At 42.0% G+C, this 20,931-nt stretch overlaps 1 protein-coding gene across 6 annotated transcripts in view; it reads left to right on the top strand.

Annotated features, from left to right (window-relative positions):
- Window positions 1-20,931, top strand: part of col12a1b (collagen, type XII, alpha 1b) — a 143,144-nt gene that overhangs the window by 17,737 nt on the left and 104,476 nt on the right. For all 6 annotated transcript variants that reach the window (XM_080490675.1, XM_080490677.1, XM_080490676.1 and 3 more), the window contains 4 exons: window positions 188-790; window positions 6,871-7,149; window positions 8,010-8,285; window positions 20,192-20,461. In XM_080490675.1, the coding sequence (XP_080346801.1) occupies window positions 188-790; window positions 6,871-7,149; window positions 8,010-8,285; window positions 20,192-20,461 (1,428 nt within the window). The remainder of the gene's footprint in view (window positions 1-187; window positions 791-6,870; window positions 7,150-8,009; window positions 8,286-20,191; window positions 20,462-20,931) is intronic.

Raw genomic sequence — 20,931 nt, 5'->3', positions numbered from 1 at the left:
TATTAAGAGCAGTAGTCTTTTTACAAGGTCATTTTGGGCTTTCAGTCAATTTCGACTTTAAGAGCAAGAGTGAAGAACAGAGTGAAACTTCTCCAAATGTCTTAAGAATGTCTCATGTCGTCACTCTCAGGGGGAATAGCTTTAGGAATATTTCCACTAAGAAGTTTTTTTTTCTTTTCCCATCCAGAGTGCTCGCTTGGCGTGGACGTACAGGCGGATGTCGTCCTCCTGGTGGACGGATCCTACAGCATTGGTCTGGCCAATTTTGCCAAAGTGAGAGCTTTCCTGGAGGTGCTGGTGAACTCTTTTGATATTGGGCGAGATAAGGTTCAGATCAGCTTGGTCCAGTACAGTCGGGACCCTCACACCGAGTTCTACCTGAATACACACCTTGACTTGAACGGCGTGGTCAAAGCCGTCAGGACTTTCCCGTACCGCGGTGGCTCCACCAACACCGGCAAGGCCATGACCTACGTGAGGGAGAAGATCTTCCAGACCAACAGAGGGGCACGGCTCAACGTCCCCCGAGTCACCATCCTCATCACGGACGGCAAGTCGTCCGACGCCTTCCAGGATCCGGCCACCAGGCTGAGGAGCTCCGACGTGGAGATCTTTGCCGTGGGCGTTAAGGATGCCGTAAGAAGTGAACTTGAAGCCATCGCCAACACGCCAGCTGAGACCCACGTGTACACCGTGGAGGATTTCGATGCCTTCCAGAGGATTTCCAATGAGCTCACACAGTCCATCTGCCTGAGGATCGAGCAGGAGATTCAAAAGATCTTCCAGAGACGTAAGTGACGTTGCGCCTCTATGCAGATGACTCTGCTCTCTTTGTCTTCGTTTGAGCCCAGAGGTTTTCATTCGTTCATCATTTGGGGTTTATTTATTTATTTTCAGATTTTATTTTGTTTGGCCAAATGAATTAATTATCTCATTATCAGCGACTTGAATGTTCTACAGATTGAGGGAGAAAATAAATTGGGTTTGATTCTCATCTCAACAACAGAGGTGGATTTAACAAGTCAACTGTATGATTTAAAAAGGATTAAGGAACTGAGTTAAAAGATTTCTTTTTTTTTTATTTGAAGACTGAAACTGGAATGTCTTAGATTGCGGTTGGCAGAAAAAATTTGAGGCATAAAGAAGGCAACAATTTGTTGATGCTTGTGACTCAGATGAACCTTTCTCCCTCTGAAAACGTTGCTGTTTTTAACAGTTAAACCAGGTATGTCCGATTTCGTTCCTTTTTTGGCCACTTTTTTTCGCCAGATGTCTCCCATTGTCAATACACTTGAGAATGAACGTCTCACTCTTGTTATCTTTCTGCTGAACTGTGGGTTGGCCCACCCGGACACGGGAGCAATAGCGCTTCTTACTCCTTCGTGATGACTGCAGTCTTTCTTAAGCAGTTAAATGGCGTGAATAACTAATTCTAATACCAGATTATTTCCTAGCACTATGCTAATGCCTTCAGCCATCTGTAAGCAATTTAGTCTATTCACACTCCGAGTAGTTCTAATGCTTTTACAGTGTAATTCAAAGTTATAGTCATTTCCTGATTCATGCAGATGTTGCACGTTTAACAGGTGATCGGTATTATTTGCTGTGAGCAAAACAACATTCAGATGTTTAATTACAAAAAGCACTCAGATGTAACTCTACCACCATTTTTTTTTCATGGACTACAACACACAATAGTACCGATAGGCCCAGATGCATTCAATTACTTTCATGTCACTTTTCCAAGCGTGTCTTTTTTAGCTAAACCCTCTTTTTGGCCAAAATGTGTAAAACACATGTCCACCTTTTTGATCTTTCAAGGGCAGGGAGAGTTCCTGCATGTGGAAATTGTAGAAGTGGGTCAAATTGTGGTTGCACAGTTGTGTTTGCGTTTGTTTAAAACGCAGCCGCAGCTCCAGATGACTCAGTGTTACCACATCGGGACAGATGCAGACTGTCAGGTGTGCTGTCTGTCACGTAAACAATGCAGGGCTTTAAAAGGCATTCTTTGCGCTGAACTCATCAGGCGGACCCCCACTCAGACATCTGGTGGTCCAGTTTAAGCAAACAGGAAGAGTTACACAGAAATGCAAAAAAAAAGAAAAGAAAAAGAAAGAAGAAACACATACAAATAAGAATCAATCGGCGTTTGCCAGTGAGAGATTCCACGTCTGCTTCAGTGTGACTCACACCGGCTTTGAATGATGTGATATAACCAATTATATAATTGTTATATAATAAAGACTTCATGTCAACACGATGAGGTGTGCAGGAGCATAAATGAGCTGCACAGTCGCACCTTCAAAAAAACTCAACAAGCTACGGATTCACTGGTTCAAACGGCAAGCAAGGCAAGAACCCTGATCAGTTTGTACTTCCTGGTCCGAATGCCACACAGGTTTTTTTTTTTTTTCTTGACGTCAGTCTAACAAAGTGGAATTGTCTTCTATTGGTCTCTAATATTTATCTCCCATTGAGTGCTGCACAGCAAAATCATGAGGGCTTCAGAAACAAGAGGAACATGTTGGATGTGATCTGCAGGAGCATAAATGAGCTGCAGAGTCAAATATAAGGTGCTGGATGTTCTTTTTAATAGTCTTCTAGCACAGTGATTCCCAGTCGGGGGTAGGAGAGCCCTCTTGATTTTGAAGGGGTAAAACATTTTCTGAGTCAGCGGTTAATTCATATATGTTACAAAATAACCACATTTTAGCATTAGATTAGCAGAACAGGTGTATTATATTGTCAAAATATCCCCCCAGAAATTAATATGCCGCACGTTGAACAACAAACTGGTGACCTGTCCAGGGTTCCCTTGACCTTGGATAGCTGGGATTGGCTCCAGCGTCCTCTTTACGGGATTAAGCGGTACTGAAGATCAAATCAAATCAATTTGTATCTATATTGCACTTTTCATACAGTAGAATGCAGCACAAAGTGCTTTACAGGATAAACATTTTAATAAAAACCAGTGAAACCCACCCATCCACCGAACCCCTGCTATTCTATATACATGTTGAAGATAAGTAAATGAGAAATAAAAAAAATTCTATAATCCTGCGACAGGTTAGAACATTAGTTAAAAGCCTTTTTTTTTAAAAGAAGATCTTGAGCCTGCTTTTAAAAACATGATGGACGAATGGATGGAAAAATGATCATTTTAATGTTTTTGAATATTGAAAGGATATGGAGGTATTGAACACCAACATCTGATCTGGAGTATTAAAGTTACTCTACCAGAAAAAAAAACCTTTAATATATGCTTCCCATAAAAAGGTCTCACTTCTGCACAGACAATGAACTAATACCACTCATTACCACAAATTTCCAGCCCACAGTTGCCTAAATCGGTCACACCAAAGTTGATATGTTTACAAGCAAACACAGATTTGTAGCCACCAGACTGTGTTTGTTTTTGTTTTGCTATTTGACGTCATCTTGGGAAAATCTGCCGCAAAGATGGCTTCCCGGCAGCAATTGACAACATATTAGAGGTGTATATCAACAATTAAATTTCATTTTTCCCATGTGGATTCTGGTAAAGTAACTTTAATAAAGGTAAGCAACCAAAATAAGCGGCGAGAGAAAAAATGGCAGAGCCTGAAGACCCTAGGAGAAACATTAATCTGTCAAAAAGAAAAAAGAAGTGTACCAAGAGAGAATAATAGAATGTGGCTTCATTGAGACAATGGACAGAATTAGAGCTGAATTCATCTTTAGTGGTGGGTTGCCTAAGTTTAAAATGGTAAAAATGTGAGTCAAAGGTCAAGAAATAGGTTGGGAACCACTGTTGTAGCATATTCTCATGTGTCCAGCTCCAGGCACCTCAAAGCAACTGAATCAGGTCAACTGGACTTGGTCGTATATCTTGGAAGGCGTTTTCGCCCCTTATCCAAATGTCTTCATGTGTTCACGCTGTTTCTTCCACTGGGCTGGCCGATCGGACTTAATGATGTAGAGATCAGTGGCCGTATTCACAAAGCATCCTCAGGCTAAAAATAGCCCTTAGTGATGTCACTCTTAAAAAAAGAATCTTAGAATTCCTCAAATTTTAAGATTTTTCTTAGAATTTTCCCTCCCTCATGATTTCACATTTTCAATACAGCCCAAGATATTTGATGGGTTAATTTTACTCTCCATTCATTACGAGGAGCACAGAGGCTTTTTTCTGTCTTCTTTGCTCCAACAACCAATCCCAGCTTTCAGCAGACGGCATCATACGAAGCAACGGGGTCGACCACACCTCCTCACTAAGATAAAAGTTTCTGTCAACTCCTTGCTCACAGTTTCTCTTAGAAACGTCCTCAATCACTTTTAACCCCCGTAAAGCGGATGACGCTGGACAGCGCCTACATCACATGCTCGATGACGTAGCTGGATGGCGAGACTCCCTTTCAACCGATCTAGGAAGAGCACATTTTAAGATTCATGCCTGTCATTAAATCGTGTTGATAGGCCAAGTTAAACCAGAGTTATGATGGAAACTAAACGTGATGTTGTCAGCTGTCAGTGGTTAGCGGCTGCAGCCGTTAATAATAGTTTGTTTTCCATTAATTTGTGCTCGATTTATGATAAATCCGTCCGTCTTTGCATTTTATAGACGTTTTTCTATATCTCTGTATGTAGCTCTATGCTCCCCCTTCCCTCCCCGAATCACATGCGACCCACAAACGGCCACTCGAAAAAAAGAAAATGGCAGGAATTTCAGAAAATACTGTTTAATTTACGGTCTGTGTATTTCAGATGCCGGCAGGGCGTCGCACAGCGCTCACCTCGGGGCTCTACGTGAAAACTCATTTTACACACAAAATATGTAACTTTTTACACAAGAATTAGGTTAGACAGGCCTTTTTTCATATGATTGTGGAGAAATCCTGTGTTTTCAGGTGCAGTACAGACTAAGCCACGGGAATACTCCCCTATATTAGGAACGCCGTGTTTGTTGTTTTATTTATGTTCAAGCTAAAGCAAGACTGTTTGAGCCACTCAGCCACAGACACTAACGCTTTTGTTAGTTTCTCAGCTGCCAGGTGACTGTTTTTAGCATAAGTATACAGAATTGTATCATCAGCATAAAGTTGTAATTGGACACCCTGGCAATGGTGTGGCAGAGCGTTTATATAGAGGCTGAAGAGTAAAGGGCCAAACACAGTCCCCTGGGGCACGCCCATTGTGCATCCCAAATAGCTGGAGTAGACGTCTTTCACTTTGACACACTGTGTCCTACTGGAAGTATCAGGTCATCCAAGCGTGTGTTTGTGTTTGTGGAGTTCCCGGAGGAAACCCCAAATTACATTGTTGTCACAGTACTCAACAACGTTGTTGCTTACTGCATGTTTGACTAATATCAAGCAGCCTTAGTACCATGGTTACTTTTAATTTTTTCTTTAATGACAATGTAATTTTTCTTCTAGTACACATAACCTTTTAGCCGTTAGCGTTTTAAGCTGCATTTTTACAGTGTGTGAGCACAAGGTGCTCCCTCAGCAGCGTCCGCCTCCTGATGGTCTTTAAATAAGGAAGTTGTTGTTTGGCCATCTTTAGGTCAACCAACTTCATCTGCAGCCAACTTAAAAGTCTTTTCTTTTGCTTGAATAAAGTTTTTTTTTTTTCTACTACACGAGACGACTTTTCATCCAAACAAAAATTTCGGCTCAGTTAGTTTCATGTTCATTTATTTGTATTTTTCTGCCATCTGCAGTTAATGTTCTGTGGATAACTACCTAAAAGACTTTCAGGAATACAATTTGTGGAACGGTTTTAGTTTTTTCCACCAGAATGACCGAGCTGATTGATGATGCAAGTCCCGGCCTGCTGGCCAACCGCTTAAGGTAACATGTTCATCGTGTCTGACAAATCAGCTGCAGACTTCACTGATTTCATTAGTCAGGGTCGGGCTGAGTCGAGTCTTAAATCGCCTTGAAGGAAAACAACATCTTTAGCAGCTCGCTGTGTGTGGACCATTAAATCTCCAACAACAGGACTCCAAATGGGACCTTTTCTTTTTCTTTCTGGCGGAGGGGTCACACAGAGATTTCACATCTGGGGTCGGTTTCACGTTGACAGACTGTGACTGCCTATCAGATTTATCTAACGTCACTTTGCCCTCAGAAATTCCTCACAGGAACAAAATTGTCGAGTTCAGGTCATCGATGCTGAAGTATTTTATGCCAATATTGTCACGTTCCTTAGATGTAGAAATTAACCGTTAGACTGATGCCATCAACAACTTATGAAGTCTCTTTTTAGCGTCTGTTCAAATCTGATTAGTTGTAATTAAAAAAAAACATGATAACGCAACAGTGCAAATAAGAAATTTTAAAACTTCATAAACCTACAGGGTTCAGGAATATTGGTCATAAGACCTTAAAAGTGGCATCATCCATGTTCTCAGTCTTTCCACCAATTTAGTCAGTCCTTTACATGGTACTCTCAACCCAACATGACCCAATACTATTGTGTGAAAATTGAAAGTTTCTTTAGATTGTTTTGTATACAACTATTTTGCGTCTTCCCATACATAACCAAGTATTACTGTTCTACAGTATTAGGAGTTTTTTTGCAAAAAACAAAATGCCCTAAGTATGATCTTCTATATGAATCAGGTTTAGATGAAACATTCACGAACATTTACTATAATTTGGTTGTACTAATCTCTACACGACACTGATTTTTTATGTCACAGATCTTATAATTAGCTAAAAAGCCAATCTAAGAGACATGTAACGGCAGTCTAAATCTTGTTTTCTCTTGTTTATAACATTGCCGACTCCGCTCACCCTTGTTAAATCCTGAACTGTGCAAAAATATGAGCTGCAGCGGCATATAAAACTCAAACTTTTGGCAATTTTATTTATTTTTTTTTAATAGAACTGACGCAACCAAGAGATCTGACCTTCTCTGAGATCAGCTCCAGGAGCTTGAGGGCCTTGTGGGGGATCGACGCCAACAACGTGCAGTCCTACCTGGTTCAGTTCAAGCCGGCCGACGACGTGAACGGACACTTCGTTTCCATGTCCGTACCTGGAAACGATCTCACCGCGCTGCTGCCCCACCTCAACCCGGCCACCCGCTACGAAGTCAAAGTCTATGCCCAGTACGAGAAAGGGGACAGTCTACCCGTGACCGGCTACGAGAGCACTCTGGAAGGTATTTATCTGCTCATTTTTTTTAAGCATCCAAAGAAACCAAGCAGTATGTCGTGCGGATGAATAACGCTGTGGACCACATCATAGTGGTCATTTATGGTGTGTTTCATTTTATGATTTCTAAGAGATGCTTCATCAATCAAACACTTCATTGCAAACTAATGGTCAAATAATGGTTTGCTGCCTTTTTTTTAAATTTTATTTCTTTAACAGTAAACATATTCTTGTAGCGTGTTAAATGTGATTATTTAACACTTTAATCAGTCCTACACGCCAATATAATATATCTCTTCACGCTTTGTGCAGTTTTCAGAACAAAAAGCAGTTTATGCTGTTTCATGGGTTTTAATCTGTTTTTTGTTTTTTTTATATTAGATCTATGACATTAACTATACAACAGATTTTCTTAATTTGAAAATAATGAAAGAGAGAAAGAAGACATTGATCTTGGACCCAAAATCTCTTCCCTTTTTCAGTTTTCTGCCTTTTTCAGGACAGCAATTGTAGAAAGCTACAAATCATAGACACCAAAGACACAAAAGCACAGGGCAGTGTAGTGACCGACTGTCTTATACAGCCTCTGTAATTTCATCTCTACACTACTTAACTACTTAACTGCTTTTTAAACCCTTGAACATCATCAGAAAGATGTAGTGACCTCGATTCGAAGAAATCAATCCAGAAACTAAAACCATTAACTTTAGGAAGAAGGAACCAAACTACAAAATGTTTCTGGTCAGTTTCTACTGAAGATCCGAAAAGAGAAAGCGGTTCTTCTCGCGGGACATTCCTTATCCTCATGTATCTTTAATTGTTGTGAGTTAATTATTGGGAGGAATTAATCGTCAACCCCTGTTGCAGAACTGGGCTCCGTTCGCAACCTGCGAGTTTCTGAAGAGACGACAAACAGCTTCAGGGTGTCGTGGCAGCGGGCTCCGGGAGCCGTCACCCGCTACCGCCTGTCCTACGCACCTGTTGGGGACGAAGGCGCCGCCATGGAGACCATCACCGGCAGCTCGGAGACCACCACCGTGCTGCAACGGCTGCGGCCCGAAACCACCTACCGGGTCACCGTCACCCCCGATTACGACTCCGGCCCCGGCGTGGCGCTGCAGACCGACGGCACCACCAAACAAGGTGAGAGCGCGTCGCCGCCGTTCAAGCCAACTCATGAATGAGCCGCTCTCCCTGTTTTATAAACGAGGAGAAAACCAAGGAAATAAGTTAAAAGTTAGACGTCATCGTCTGGCTTTCGTGTGTGTGTGTGTTCTCTAAACTGCCTGGGAGTGCCCGGAGTCGGCACATTTTTGACCCCAGAGGAGGGTGAACTGCTCGCTGTGCGGGGTGAGTGTGAGTTGCCACCCATGGAGCTCCTCCTCAGATCTGTGCGGCCTTAAAGGGAAAGGAATGAAAAACAGACAGGAGCTCAGAGATGGAAGAGGGTCAACATGTACTCAGAAGTGATAAACAGCGAGGATTTCTTTCACCTCAGGAGACTTGTATTCCTTTTAGACTTCCGCAGAAGACTCTTGGCTATATTGGACGAAAACAATTCACCAAAAAAAAAATAAATAGATGGACATGAACAGCTTGTGTTCGATAGATCAGTGTTGTGTGAGCTACTGGAAATTTGTACTTGATTACAGTCGAAGCAACTTCATTACGTGTCACATTGACAGAACTTATTTAGCTTACAAGTAGCAGTATTGGTCAAGTTGCTGAGCATGAGCACTAGGGATCCACCGATACCAACCTTTAGCTATTTGCCAATACAGAGTACTGATACGAGTACTTATTACATGCTCTAAAGCCTAATTTATACTCCTTACCCAAATGATACGCAAAGGCTATATGCGAACGACCTCTGCGTCGACGCTACGCACACCTCCACCAGCTTGAAGACCCACAACACGACTGCGTCTACCGTTGCATAGGCCATCGGGCAACTCTGCAGGTCCAAATGTCTTTGGATATTTATATATAGAAAGTTTGGCTTTCACTGCCTCTTGATATTTTGGCAGAACATAATTTACAATCTATCTGACTTTTGTCATTCTCATTGATATTAAAGAATCTCCAATCAGCGGACATCGCTCATCCTCTATTGTCTACCTGCTGCTGACGTTGCTGACAAGTAATATTACCCAGTTTGTATCGGGGATGTTTTATGAGTACGATTACCCCCAAGCAGTATCGGACCAGATACCGGTATCGGCGCATTCCCTAATGTTAATGATTTAAACATCAGCTATGGGTAACATTTAGCTCAATGAATGGGTAAAGGGAAAGACAGCGAATAAATGCTCATCTTTTCATATTTGATTAAAGTGATAAGTTTGGTGGAAACTTCAAAAGATTTCCCTGTGATACTTCTTTCATGATAGCAACCAGTTACTTGTATCACTACCACAAGTAGTGAGATTACAGTGTGATTCCCAACACTGGTTTCTAACGCAGAAAGATCTTCTCTTCGCATGTTAATGATGTGTTTGGTTCACCTCCAGCCTGCAGCTGCGCGTCTTTGGGGGGTTACTTTTGACGGTTTACACAAAGAGGCAGTATTAATCCCAGCTTGCACGTATTTGACATGGAGCACGCAGCTGGCTCTCATATGGATCCATGCTTTCCTCCTCCCTCCATCTCGTATGGCGAGCAATATTGTTCCTATTATGACTTTATGTCAAAACTATGAAGCAATGCCTGGCCCTGAGGTGTTCTGTATGCTTGCCTCTTGACGAGTGTGGACTTAGCGTTTGGGTCTTCATGCAGGATTCTGCAGCAATAAAGCAGCAAGCATTAATATCAGGCAGTTAAACAGAGCACATTGCATTCATTTCGATAATTATTCTTGAAAAGGGGAGGCATGCTTAGGCACACTTCAGGCTTGGTTTGGTCTTGGTGGCAGCCCAGTACAAACACCTTTTTCTCCTTTTTCTTGCTGCGGCGATGTGACAGAGAGTTCAATGGCTCAGTCAAGGACGTCAGAAAAAAGACAGACTTCCTCCAGGTTTTCTTTTTTTTTTCTCCCGCTCAAGGACGTGGTGCGTGATTAATAAGCCATGAAGCTGCTCTCAAATACTTCGCAACGTAACACAGACACAGTTTCGATTTCAAGATTTTTTTTCCTTTTTCTTTAAGTCAGGAAAACAATTCTAAATATTTGTTTTTGACCTTTTATGAAGTATTGGATACACAAAGCGCGTGAGACTGAGCTGGAACAGCAAATTCACCTTGAATCCAAACCAACGAAACAACATTAAATCCAAAACAATAATTTCCTAATCCTGGAGACAATTCCTTTCGTCTGTATCTCTCTAAGACACCATTTCTGGACGGTTCAATACAACAGCATTGATAACTGAAGAATAAGTACACCATAATCCAAAACAGCTGAAAAGTAATTGAAAACAATAACTAAATACAAGTTAAATAGCCGAGGATTAACCGTAATCCTTCAGCTAATTCTTGATGAATGCATTCTGCTAAATGACACTTTGCAGAAGTTTAAATACAAAAATAATGCGCATTTGATAGTAGCTACGCCGTCGATACCAAACAATCGAAAACTACCGGTAAACTCAAAATAATGACCAAAAGGAGGCTAAAAAGCTTTAGATTGCTGCCAATTCTTCATATTGTCTCTCTAAATGTTCATTCATGGAATGTTAAAGACAAACTAACGGAGCATCATTGCCGTCGCCCCTTTAATTGATCCTTTACACAAACACATGTCGGAGCAGACATGACAACAGAACTATCATCAAGTACGCAGATGACTCTGTTATTGTCAGCCTCCTCGGAGGGTGAAACCAGCCACAATACATCACATTCACGATATGCTAACTAGCTTAGCATTGTTGCTAATCCTGGAGCTTATTCTTCATGATTTCGGCTTTATGAATGATGCTTTATGTATGGTCAATACTGGAGGCGTTGATAAATAAAAGATCATTTCATTTCAGAAGAGCATTTTTTTTCTTTTAAGATACTCTTGAAAGGAAAAAACAATTTGAATCATCAATTTTCCAGGTGAACATTAAAGGGGACATATCATGCTAAATCCACTTTTTTAGCCCTTAAATGCATTTTGGTGTATATTTAGAGTGTTTAGAAGTACAGAAAAGTTCAAAGTAGTCTCTTCAGGTGCTCCGTTGATATCTTTATATTCTGTTTTGGTCATATTTTGCGATCGGTTTCGATTTTTCTATTCTCTATTACGTTTTTTGAACAATGACGTCACAGTATTCTCAGCGGAACTGCCAAATTAGGACATCGACGTTTCGAGCAATCCGCCATTTTTGTTTCTCGCTGCGATTTTGTAGTCCAACCGAAGTTACGAGAGGATAAGTCGAAATGTTCGGTTGTTGGATGTAGTAACCCACAAGCTTCGTTACACCGTCTCCCAGCATCAGAACCTTTTCGAAGTGCCTGGTTGAGTTTTATTTTTCACAGAAATGTACCCACATCTGTGGGTAAGGTCATTTTTGTGTGCGCGAATCACTTTAAGGACGACTGCTTCAGCAACCTCCGCCAGTATAAAGAAGGATTTGCCGAAAGACTTCGTCTGATTGAGCGGTCAGTTCCTTCTATCTATGGAGACGACGAACAGAGCACTTCGGTAAGCTGTATATAACGCTAAAAAGTGTGATGATAAGACGTCCCTGTCATTGTTTTGTTAGCATTAGCAGTTGCACCGTCTTCATATGTTAGCGCTGTGTGCTCGTTTTAGATTAGAATGTAACTTCTGTGTTAAATAGTCGTTGTAATACAGGCAGTATTGTAGTAGTGGGCATGGATGGAGAAGTTAGTGTAAATATAGTAACACACCATTGCGTTACATCCATATGAAGACGTTGTTCTGAAGGTGCATCATCGTCATTTTCATCTCGCTCCGCCGGGTCCGACTCTGGCTCCAACATGTATGGCTGGATGGACAAATCTTCCGTTGTTGACATTTTGTAAATAATGTGTGAATATAAAGTTTCTGCGCCGCTAGATAATTGTATCTGTTCTATCAAACTACAAAGATGGCCGAACACGGTGACGTTGAACCGAGTGTCACCTCTGCAACCTGGAGAGGAGGCGGGGTATGAAGTGTGTCATTTGCATTTGAAGAGACCGCCCCAAAACGAGTTGCTCTCAGAAGCGCATCAGAAAAGGGGTTGAAAAGGGGCCTGTGGAGCTATAATAATGAGGAATTCAGACCCAAGCATTGCAGTTTCGCGTTGTATAGACCACAACTGTATGATTTATATGTAAAAAGGAAGGATTTAAAAGCATGATATGTCTCCTTTAACAGCTAATATGTAGAAAGCTTCTAAAAGCTGTATTTCCATTGCATTTATAGCCCGATCCTTCTGGATTGAGCCGTCATGTCTTTTTATCTTCCATTATTTTGACTGCATGGCTCGTGTTGCTTGAGGTTTTACTGTAATCACTGTGGGTAAACCCAGAGTAACGACCAGAGCGCTCCTAAAGCAAACATTTCATCCCAGTCCGTGTTTAACGTGGCTTCTCTTCAGGCCAGAGCGATATGTTCGAGGTGTTTCGTTTTTTCAGTTCCTGCAGAGGCTTCAGAGGACGGGCTTGTTGTTACTGGAGAGTAAAAATAAACTTCCAAAGCAGAGAGAAGTGGTGAGAAGGGAAAAGAAAAGAGATCAGGACAGATAGCTTTACTGGTAATGCTGAAAAAATTACCACATATTTTCCTAACTTTTACAATCAGTTACGATAACACTTCACACACTTAGTTGAGTATACGACAATGTGAAGCCCAAACAGTTGGGTTACAAGGGTGTCAAACATAAGGCCGATGGGCTACAACCAGCCTGTTTTTTAGACATTTCACTGTATTTTGCACCAGAAGGTTTCATGGAAATTGGCTTCATGTTGATATTTGAGTAATTTTCAGTAGTAATTATTTACCTTTTGCAAAAATCGAGACATTTTCATTACGTATACTCTGTGCCACAATTAAAAAAATCTTTATAGATTACATTTAAAGGTTATTGTGTTTCTATTTTACCGGTTTGGCCCACTCGAGATGAAAAAGGACTGTATGTGGCTCCTGAACTAAAAACTAAAAGGTGTTTGACAAACCTGTAATAGAGCATCTTCCTCCCACTAACTAATTTCTTGACTTCAGTTGAAGTTCTTAGCATTTACACAGCTTAGTCCACATTATTAAGACATCCTAATTGAGGAGCTTTTCACATTCGGAGGCTCAGGGACTCGGTTCACTTGGTGGGTAAGTATGTAATTTCATTTGGTTCAGTCGCGTTGAAGCAGCACCTTTGGGATCAAACCGCCTGAAAAATGTCACGCATGTATGACAGCTGCTCATTTGAGGGTGCTATCGCCCCAAACACACACTGACTAGAGGGGAAGCAAAGAAGAAGCACGGCAGTCCCCCCGCTTTAGACCATGGCGGCTAGGCTAGTTAGCTCGTTAGGCTGATGGGAAGCCACAAACAATGGTGATATATAGTCTTCAGACCAGATATTGAGCGGCGCCTTTCCCACTACTTCTTCCTCTCTACTGCTTCCTCACTACTCCTCGTTTGCTCGCGAGATATGATCCAACTTTTTCTTTCTGTGTCTGCTTCTTCTGATTCGCGTGGTTAGCTTTGTTTTTGTGCTACACAATGCAGAATACGCTCTACGTCACGTCCTCTCACGCTGTCCTCTCACGCTGTCCTCTCACCCCGCCCGCTGGAAAGACCGCTTGCATGAGAACCGAGATCGACGTTTTCGAGAGGACCAGAGATAGCTTGTTAGCGCCGGTCCGGCGTTCGGAGTAGCATTCGAGACGCTTAAGCGAAACGGTCTTTCCCAGAAACTCCCAGAAGAGAACTCTGGTCCGGATCAAACAGGGAAATGTGAGACAAAGTAACAAGTTGTAATTTTCAGAAACCATTAAAAGAACGTACTACTTTTTATTAATAGAAAGGTGTAGGTTTGCTTTTCTATAGTAACTTGTACAACACTGAGCCAGACCGTGAACGCAACACAGCAGAGCATGTAAACTGTGTAAACACCCAAGAAATGACTTGAAGCACTCGGCAAAATAAAGAAGAAGAAAAAAAAAAAAAAGGAAAAAAGGGGGGACCCAGTGAGGAAACCGGAGGCTGTGCAGGCCGAAACACAGACACTACGGACAACGCCGTTAAATTCCAGGCAAGCCCTCACAGGGCGGAAAGAAATAAAGAGCGTAACAAAGGCAAAGGCAAAGAAAAAAGGAAAACATAACATGAGGAGAGCCGAAGAAAGAGAAGGGAAGGAGACGAAGGAGTGAGTCAGTCTTCCCTGCTCCTCCTAACCTTCCAGCCTTTGCTCTCAGCTGACTTTACATTCCTGTTCGGTCTTGCTGCTTCTCATCTTCACCTGTCAGCCTGTGTGGCAGCAGGCTGCTCTGTCCACTAACGCTGCGTCCAACCCCAGACAAGTAACGCCGGTCACACGCATGCAGCGTCACAAAAATCACCATCAAATCCACACTGTCGCATGTCAGCGAGAGCTCAACTCACTCATAGGCGTTTTTCCTGCTTCCAAGTATCAGGACCGTTCAGAGAGACATAAATTTCATTCATGCATTTTTGCACATAAGCCAAAATGTTTCGGACCATACAAACATGCACTAGCATGTCTTTTAATGCACGTCTGTTAATGCTGTGCAGAGTTGCTTTTGGAAAAAAAAAAAAAAAGAAGCTTAACTGTTTGTTGGTTACAGGAAAGCATTTTCTTTACATAAGTGCAGCTCAAAATTTTGGGGAATAACATGCAGATTCTTATTTTAAAGAAATGTGGGGATATGGCAAGGAGTTTGTGATAAATATACAGGTAGAACAAAATGTATATCACTTATTGGGATTGCAGGAAAGTTTTCAGTACTTGGTAATTATTTATGTCAGTTACAGATCATATGACAGCTCACAAATTAGCAACGTTTAACCCTCAAATGACTTCGGCCTTGTTTACACGACGAGGGAAAATGCTAAACTTTTGTTGTGTTTTGGGTTTCTGTTTACACAACAACGGTGCTTCTACACCACTGAAAACAGAACTATTCAAGGACGCTCCCAGTCTGCCTCCGTGTAAACGTAAGAAAACTCATCTTTTTGAAAACGTCACGACTCCATCTTTATGGAAACGGAGGGAAACGCAACTTTTTGAAAAAGGTATGACTTTGCTTCCGTGAAAATGGAGGAAAACACAACTTTTTGAAAATGCTCAGACTTCATCGCCTTGTAAACGAGTAAATATGCAACTTTTCAGAAATGATCCCAGTCATTCTCAATGGAAACAGAGGAAAACACAACTTTTCGACAACGCTCCCAGTACATCCCCGTGGAAACAGAGAAAAATGCAACTTTTTGAAAATGTTAGGACTCCGCGAAAATGAAAGAAAGTGCAACTTTTCAAAAATGCCCCAACCCCCTCTGTGGAAAAGGAGGAAAACACAACTTTTTGTAAACGTTTCATCTCGATGTAAATGGCGGAAAACGCAAGTTTCATTGCAGTGCTAGAGTCACAAATTTACTAACTAAATTGATGTTTTCTTAAAAAGTTTTGCAATTTGCTTGGTGGTTTGGCCGGACTGGAGAGTCTTGCAGGCCAGTTTTGGCCCTCGGGTCAGATGTTTGACACTCCGTTGTCAGAGGAAGGGCTGTTCTCCACAGCGCTGGTGCAGCCGGCAGAACTCTCCGCTTGTTGCCTCACATCAATCAGAGGTAGCTGGCAGGACGGATGTTCCACATTACTTTGGCGTTAAACCCCATGAACTCAGACTCTTTCGGTGTAAACCCTCTTATTGTACAGTAAAAGCTTTGCATGCAGGATTATTTTTTTTTTCCATTCATGATCGCATTCGAGCTAAAATGGAAAAGTGCTCTTCATGCCAAAATTGACGGGTTGACATGTGAAATGGAACTCTGCTTCAAACGCTGCTTTGACCCTTTCTGACCTGCCCAATGACAAAGAGGATTACATGTACAGCTCCAGTACTGTTTGTATAAATGTGGTCCATCTCACCTCATCCTTTGGTTAGGTTTAATCTCATCTGGAAAACCCCCAAAAATTCAACTTCACCCAGGAATATGTGATGCATGCGGCTGTTGTGGGATGGAAAACTCCTCCAATCTCTGTGACTATTTTCAAGAAGTCAAAGATTGATGAGTGTATCTCATAAATTACATAATTACCATTGAATGGCTCCTTCTAGCCTTCCTAGCCATTAAAAAAAAATGACAATAAACCTTAAAATGTGCAGCAAATTGAAGTGATGAGGTGTGTTTGGAGGGCTTTTCCAGACAAGTTTTACAATGATAATGAGCTTTGAGTGCTTTCCTTTATGTTTTAATGTCCCAGACAATCATTAAATCCAAATTTCAGCCTCGTGAAGTTTAAAAATACATCGGCAGGCTCTCGATGCGTCTGTTTTCCGCTGCTGTAGTCGTGGGTGGGTTACATCAGTCCTGGACACCAAACTTGTCCTGACCTGTTGAAATGACTTTCAGCTCAGAGCAGATCGTTTGGTTCTGGGTAACCTTTCCCACCAGGTGTGCTGCAGGTGAGGTTAAGGTGAGCTGCGCTGAGGCTCTGACCTCCCAGCTTTATTTGTCTTATGTGGCCCGGGGCGCGAATCAAAATGTAAAATTATATGTTGTAGTTAGTTTGCTCCATGGTCATATCGACTTTTGATGCTCTGGTCCAAACGCAGCACCAACTGACAGAGCATCGTGTTTCCATGGCGACATCTTTGACTGCATAGGACCTGTCATGTTTGAGTGTCGTGTTTCTGTGACGACAGAGAGAGCGCCATGTTTCCATAACGATTTATGGTGACGACATGATGACTTCCGTGTTTCCATGACAACATAGGGAGCTTCATGTTTCTATGACTACTGAGCACGACGACCTCGGAGTGTCGAGTTTCCATGACTACTCAGCTTGACGCGTGTTAAATGTCATGTTTCCATGACGACAGAGGGAGCCCCATGTTTCCATAATGACCGATCGTGTTCAAATGCTGAGGGAAGCATGATGTTTCTGTGACTGCTAAGCATAACGACGTATAGCGTTTCCATGGTGGCACCGTCATGTTTCCATGACTACAGAGCATAACAACATGAAGAGCATCATGTTTCCAGAGACAAAGAGCATGTCACGTTACCGTAACGACTGATCATGATAACAGATAACATGATAACATGATTATGTTTTTATGACTATTGAGCATGATGACAAAATGATCATGTTTCCATGACGACAGAGAATGACAACACGTGAAGTGCCATGTTTACATAACTGGACTCGAAATCTAAGCCCAGAAGATGAGTTGAGACAGAACTGCCCAAATTTCCAGTAACGGTAAACCAACACTCAAAATAAAAAGCTAAATTTAGGACATTTTGAAAGTTTTTATGGATCTGTGAGGACCTTGTGCGTGACTCAGCGCAGGTGTCCTATTCATACGAATATAAACACTTCAAATGGAAACTCGCTCACCGAATTACGCAGACGTTTATCCTGCAACGTGTACCAGCACCAACAACTCCGCAGCCCCCCCACCGCCACCAAGCACGCACGCACACACGCACGCACGCACGCACACACACACGCACACACACACACACAAACACACACACCCTCCATCTGAGCAACCGTACAAACACTTGAGTTATTCCGTGCCCTTCAAGTGGCTCTAAATGGCTCACGGTAGTTGAAACATGTCCAGCGAGCGTTTTCCACAGGGACTGAAGCCTCCAGCAGCAGGAGTCCCAGTCTGGGATCCTTCCAGACCGTCTGCTTGCTCAGACAGTAAGAAATCTGTCAGAGATCTGACCTGACTGAACCCGATCATGTGCTCTTCACCTGCTGCAGTATCCAGCTGATTGGTACTCATCAGGAGGAGACCAACTTCAGAACCTAACCTGTCTTTTCTAGTCCTTTGGATGACTTTAAACCTTAAATCCAGTCAAGAAACTAATATAAAGCTTTCTTCAAGAACCTTTCTTAAAGTACCCTCATTATTAACAAAATGGTCAAACAGTGACGTAAGCAGACAAAAACGAAGCGAATGTACCATTGCCAAAACACAGTCAACAGTTAGCGTTAGCCTCGGTGTGATCCAGAGTTTTTATTTCTGGTGAAAAGAAGCTCACAAGCCCCTATTTAATAGAGTTTGAGCACCTCATTAGTTTTGAATTGACTCGGTCCTTCTGACAGCAGCATGAAAGATCCCGTGGTAACATTAGCCTGTAGCTTTGATTAGCAGTAGCAGCCTTTAGCTTCATCTGTCTGAATGTTGGTGGTTGAGACAGAGAGATGGAAATATCTCCAAACATCTATTAGATTCTTGCTTTCTTGTGTTTTCGTCTGGACTTTCTCGGTGATAGATTGTGGAAAAACTGTTGTGAGTGTGTGTCAGAGGGCCAGATATTCCACACTCCATCTGAAGGCTGTGAGTTAGAGAGCCTGCCGGTTTGCCTTCTAGTTTTCCGACACGGAGCCACGTGAAGCAGATAGAGAAAAGCTCATAGGGAACAGCAGCGACAGAAGAGGAACAAATACACCGTGTCGTTTAAACCAGACAATGAATGTATATCGCAATGTGAAGTGCTTTGAGTGAAATCCACTCAACACTCAGCCTAACCCTGAGCCTAATCTGCCTTTAAAAAAACATGTCATTACATCAAAATGTAATGAATAAAAACCTCACCAAATATTGTACCATGTGGTGATCAGGAAGAAACAACAAGATTTTGAAAGAACTTTGAAGATGTGCATTGAGAAAGTGTTTGTATGAGGTTACACATACCATAAAGGCTCCGTTTACTCGACAAGGTTTTCAAGTTGCATTTTGGGTTTAACTTTTTTTTGAAAAAGTTCCGACACAACTTAAATGCTGCTACTGTGCATGTGCACCTCAGCCGTGATAAATTCATGTCCTGCACATGCAAGAGCAGACGGACATTAATAACAATGTTTGCTTTGGGAGTGTCATGACTCCTCAGTATATTTTCTATTCTGTGCTGTTTCCTTGTGAACGGACATTGTTTTTAAAATGCTGCTGTGCAAACGGGAAACTTTTCTGAGACGAAAACGCGAAAACTTAGTGTTTCTGTTTTGTTTTAACGACTGGTTCTAAAAGGTCACAAATATGAAATGCAGATAATAAAATATTATTAATTATTGTTATCGTTAATAATTTTACATTTTCAATTAGTTCAATAATTGTCCACATATTTCAGGCCACTGCCCATAACAAGTGTCAGTGTGTTATCGTGTTTAATTATCCACAATGAAGGTAAACATACCGTCATTCTGTCTGTCCACCTTCTGTTGGTGTGCGACGACAACACTTTATTTTCATGAAATCTGACCAGGAACAACTTTTCTGCTTATACATATTTGGAGAGGCTGGTGTTTGTCTTTCCCTCCAAAGATCTGTATCTTCTGGTGAAATCCTCTGTGAGACTTACTTAACACTCGCTCTCTGGGTCTTAGATTTTCTGACAATTATCCCGTTGTGGAAACTTGGCTCGTCTCAGCATGCTGTCGTTCAGTCTGCACCGACGAAGAAGGATAATTAGATATTGACGGAACCCGCTTCTTCCTTATTTCCATCGTTCATGATTATTTCCATTGGTGCGCAGTGTCTCTATGTTAACATCATCGTATGTCTGCGTGCAGCAGCTCTCGTCTCCAGTGGGTTTCACTTTATTTTCCTGACTAAATTAGATTTGGGGTTACATATATGTGGGTTTTGGCGTCTTTGAGCTTCGGCAGCCAGACAGTTGAGTTGAGGTCACGAAATCGCTGAAAATACGCGAGCGCTGTCACTCATGTGAGTGTGCCTGTGCTGTTATTTCAGTAAACTCATTGTGACTTCAATGATAGTCTCGATCACTTTTAAGCAATTTTATACATTTAGCTGTGTTGTGACTCCACTACATTTGGTTAATAGGTTTTTATAAAAACTTTAGTACAGCTGTAATGGAAACTGCACAGTTCATTAATACCTGCTTCACCTGCTCTTTTCAGATGTTGGCCCTCCTAAAAACCTGGTCACCAGCGATGTGACGGACACCAGCTTCGTGGCGTCGTGGACGGCGGCGCCCGGGAACGTGAAGATGTACCGCGTCCGGTGGAAGTCGCTGTACACTGAGGAGGCTGGAGAGAAAACGGTGCCGTTCGACATGACCAGCACCGTGCTGGATGGTCTGACTCCAGAGACGCTTTACCAGGTGACCGTCGTTGCCGCATACGATAGCAAAGACAGCAACCCGCTCACCGGACAGGAGACCACTGATGGTAAGAAAACCAAGTTGAAAGAACCATGCCAATGATGTGAATAAATACAAGACAACCGTTTTATTAGTAAAGGATGTTTAATGAGTTAAAGCGTGCACTACAGTTCCTTCGAAGAAGGGATGTCAAACATAAGGGCCGTGGGTCAAAAGTGGGCCACAAGGGCTCAGTGATGCTGTCATGAAAGATAACAAACTAACATTAGCCTCAAAGTCATGCTGCCAGTGTGAGTTTGTTAAGTTTTTTTGGACATTTCACTGTATTTTGCACTAAAAGTTTTCATTTAAATGGGCTTTATGTTGTGATTGGAGTCATTTCAGGAGCAATTTTTTTTTTTTTTTGAGAATATAGACATTTTCAGAAAGGTATACGCTGAAACACAACAAAGAAAAAACTTTAAAGTTTAGATTTAAAGGTTATTATGGCACGATTTTACCGGTACGGCCCACTAAAGATGAAATTGGACTGTCTGT

Source organism: Lipophrys pholis, assembly GCF_963383615.2.
Source record: "Lipophrys pholis genome assembly, chromosome: 21".
Classification (NCBI taxonomy): domain Eukaryota; kingdom Metazoa; phylum Chordata; class Actinopteri; order Blenniiformes; family Blenniidae; genus Lipophrys; species Lipophrys pholis.
Note: the sequence above shows the minus strand (reverse complement) of the source record. Positions and strands in the feature narration are given on the sequence as shown.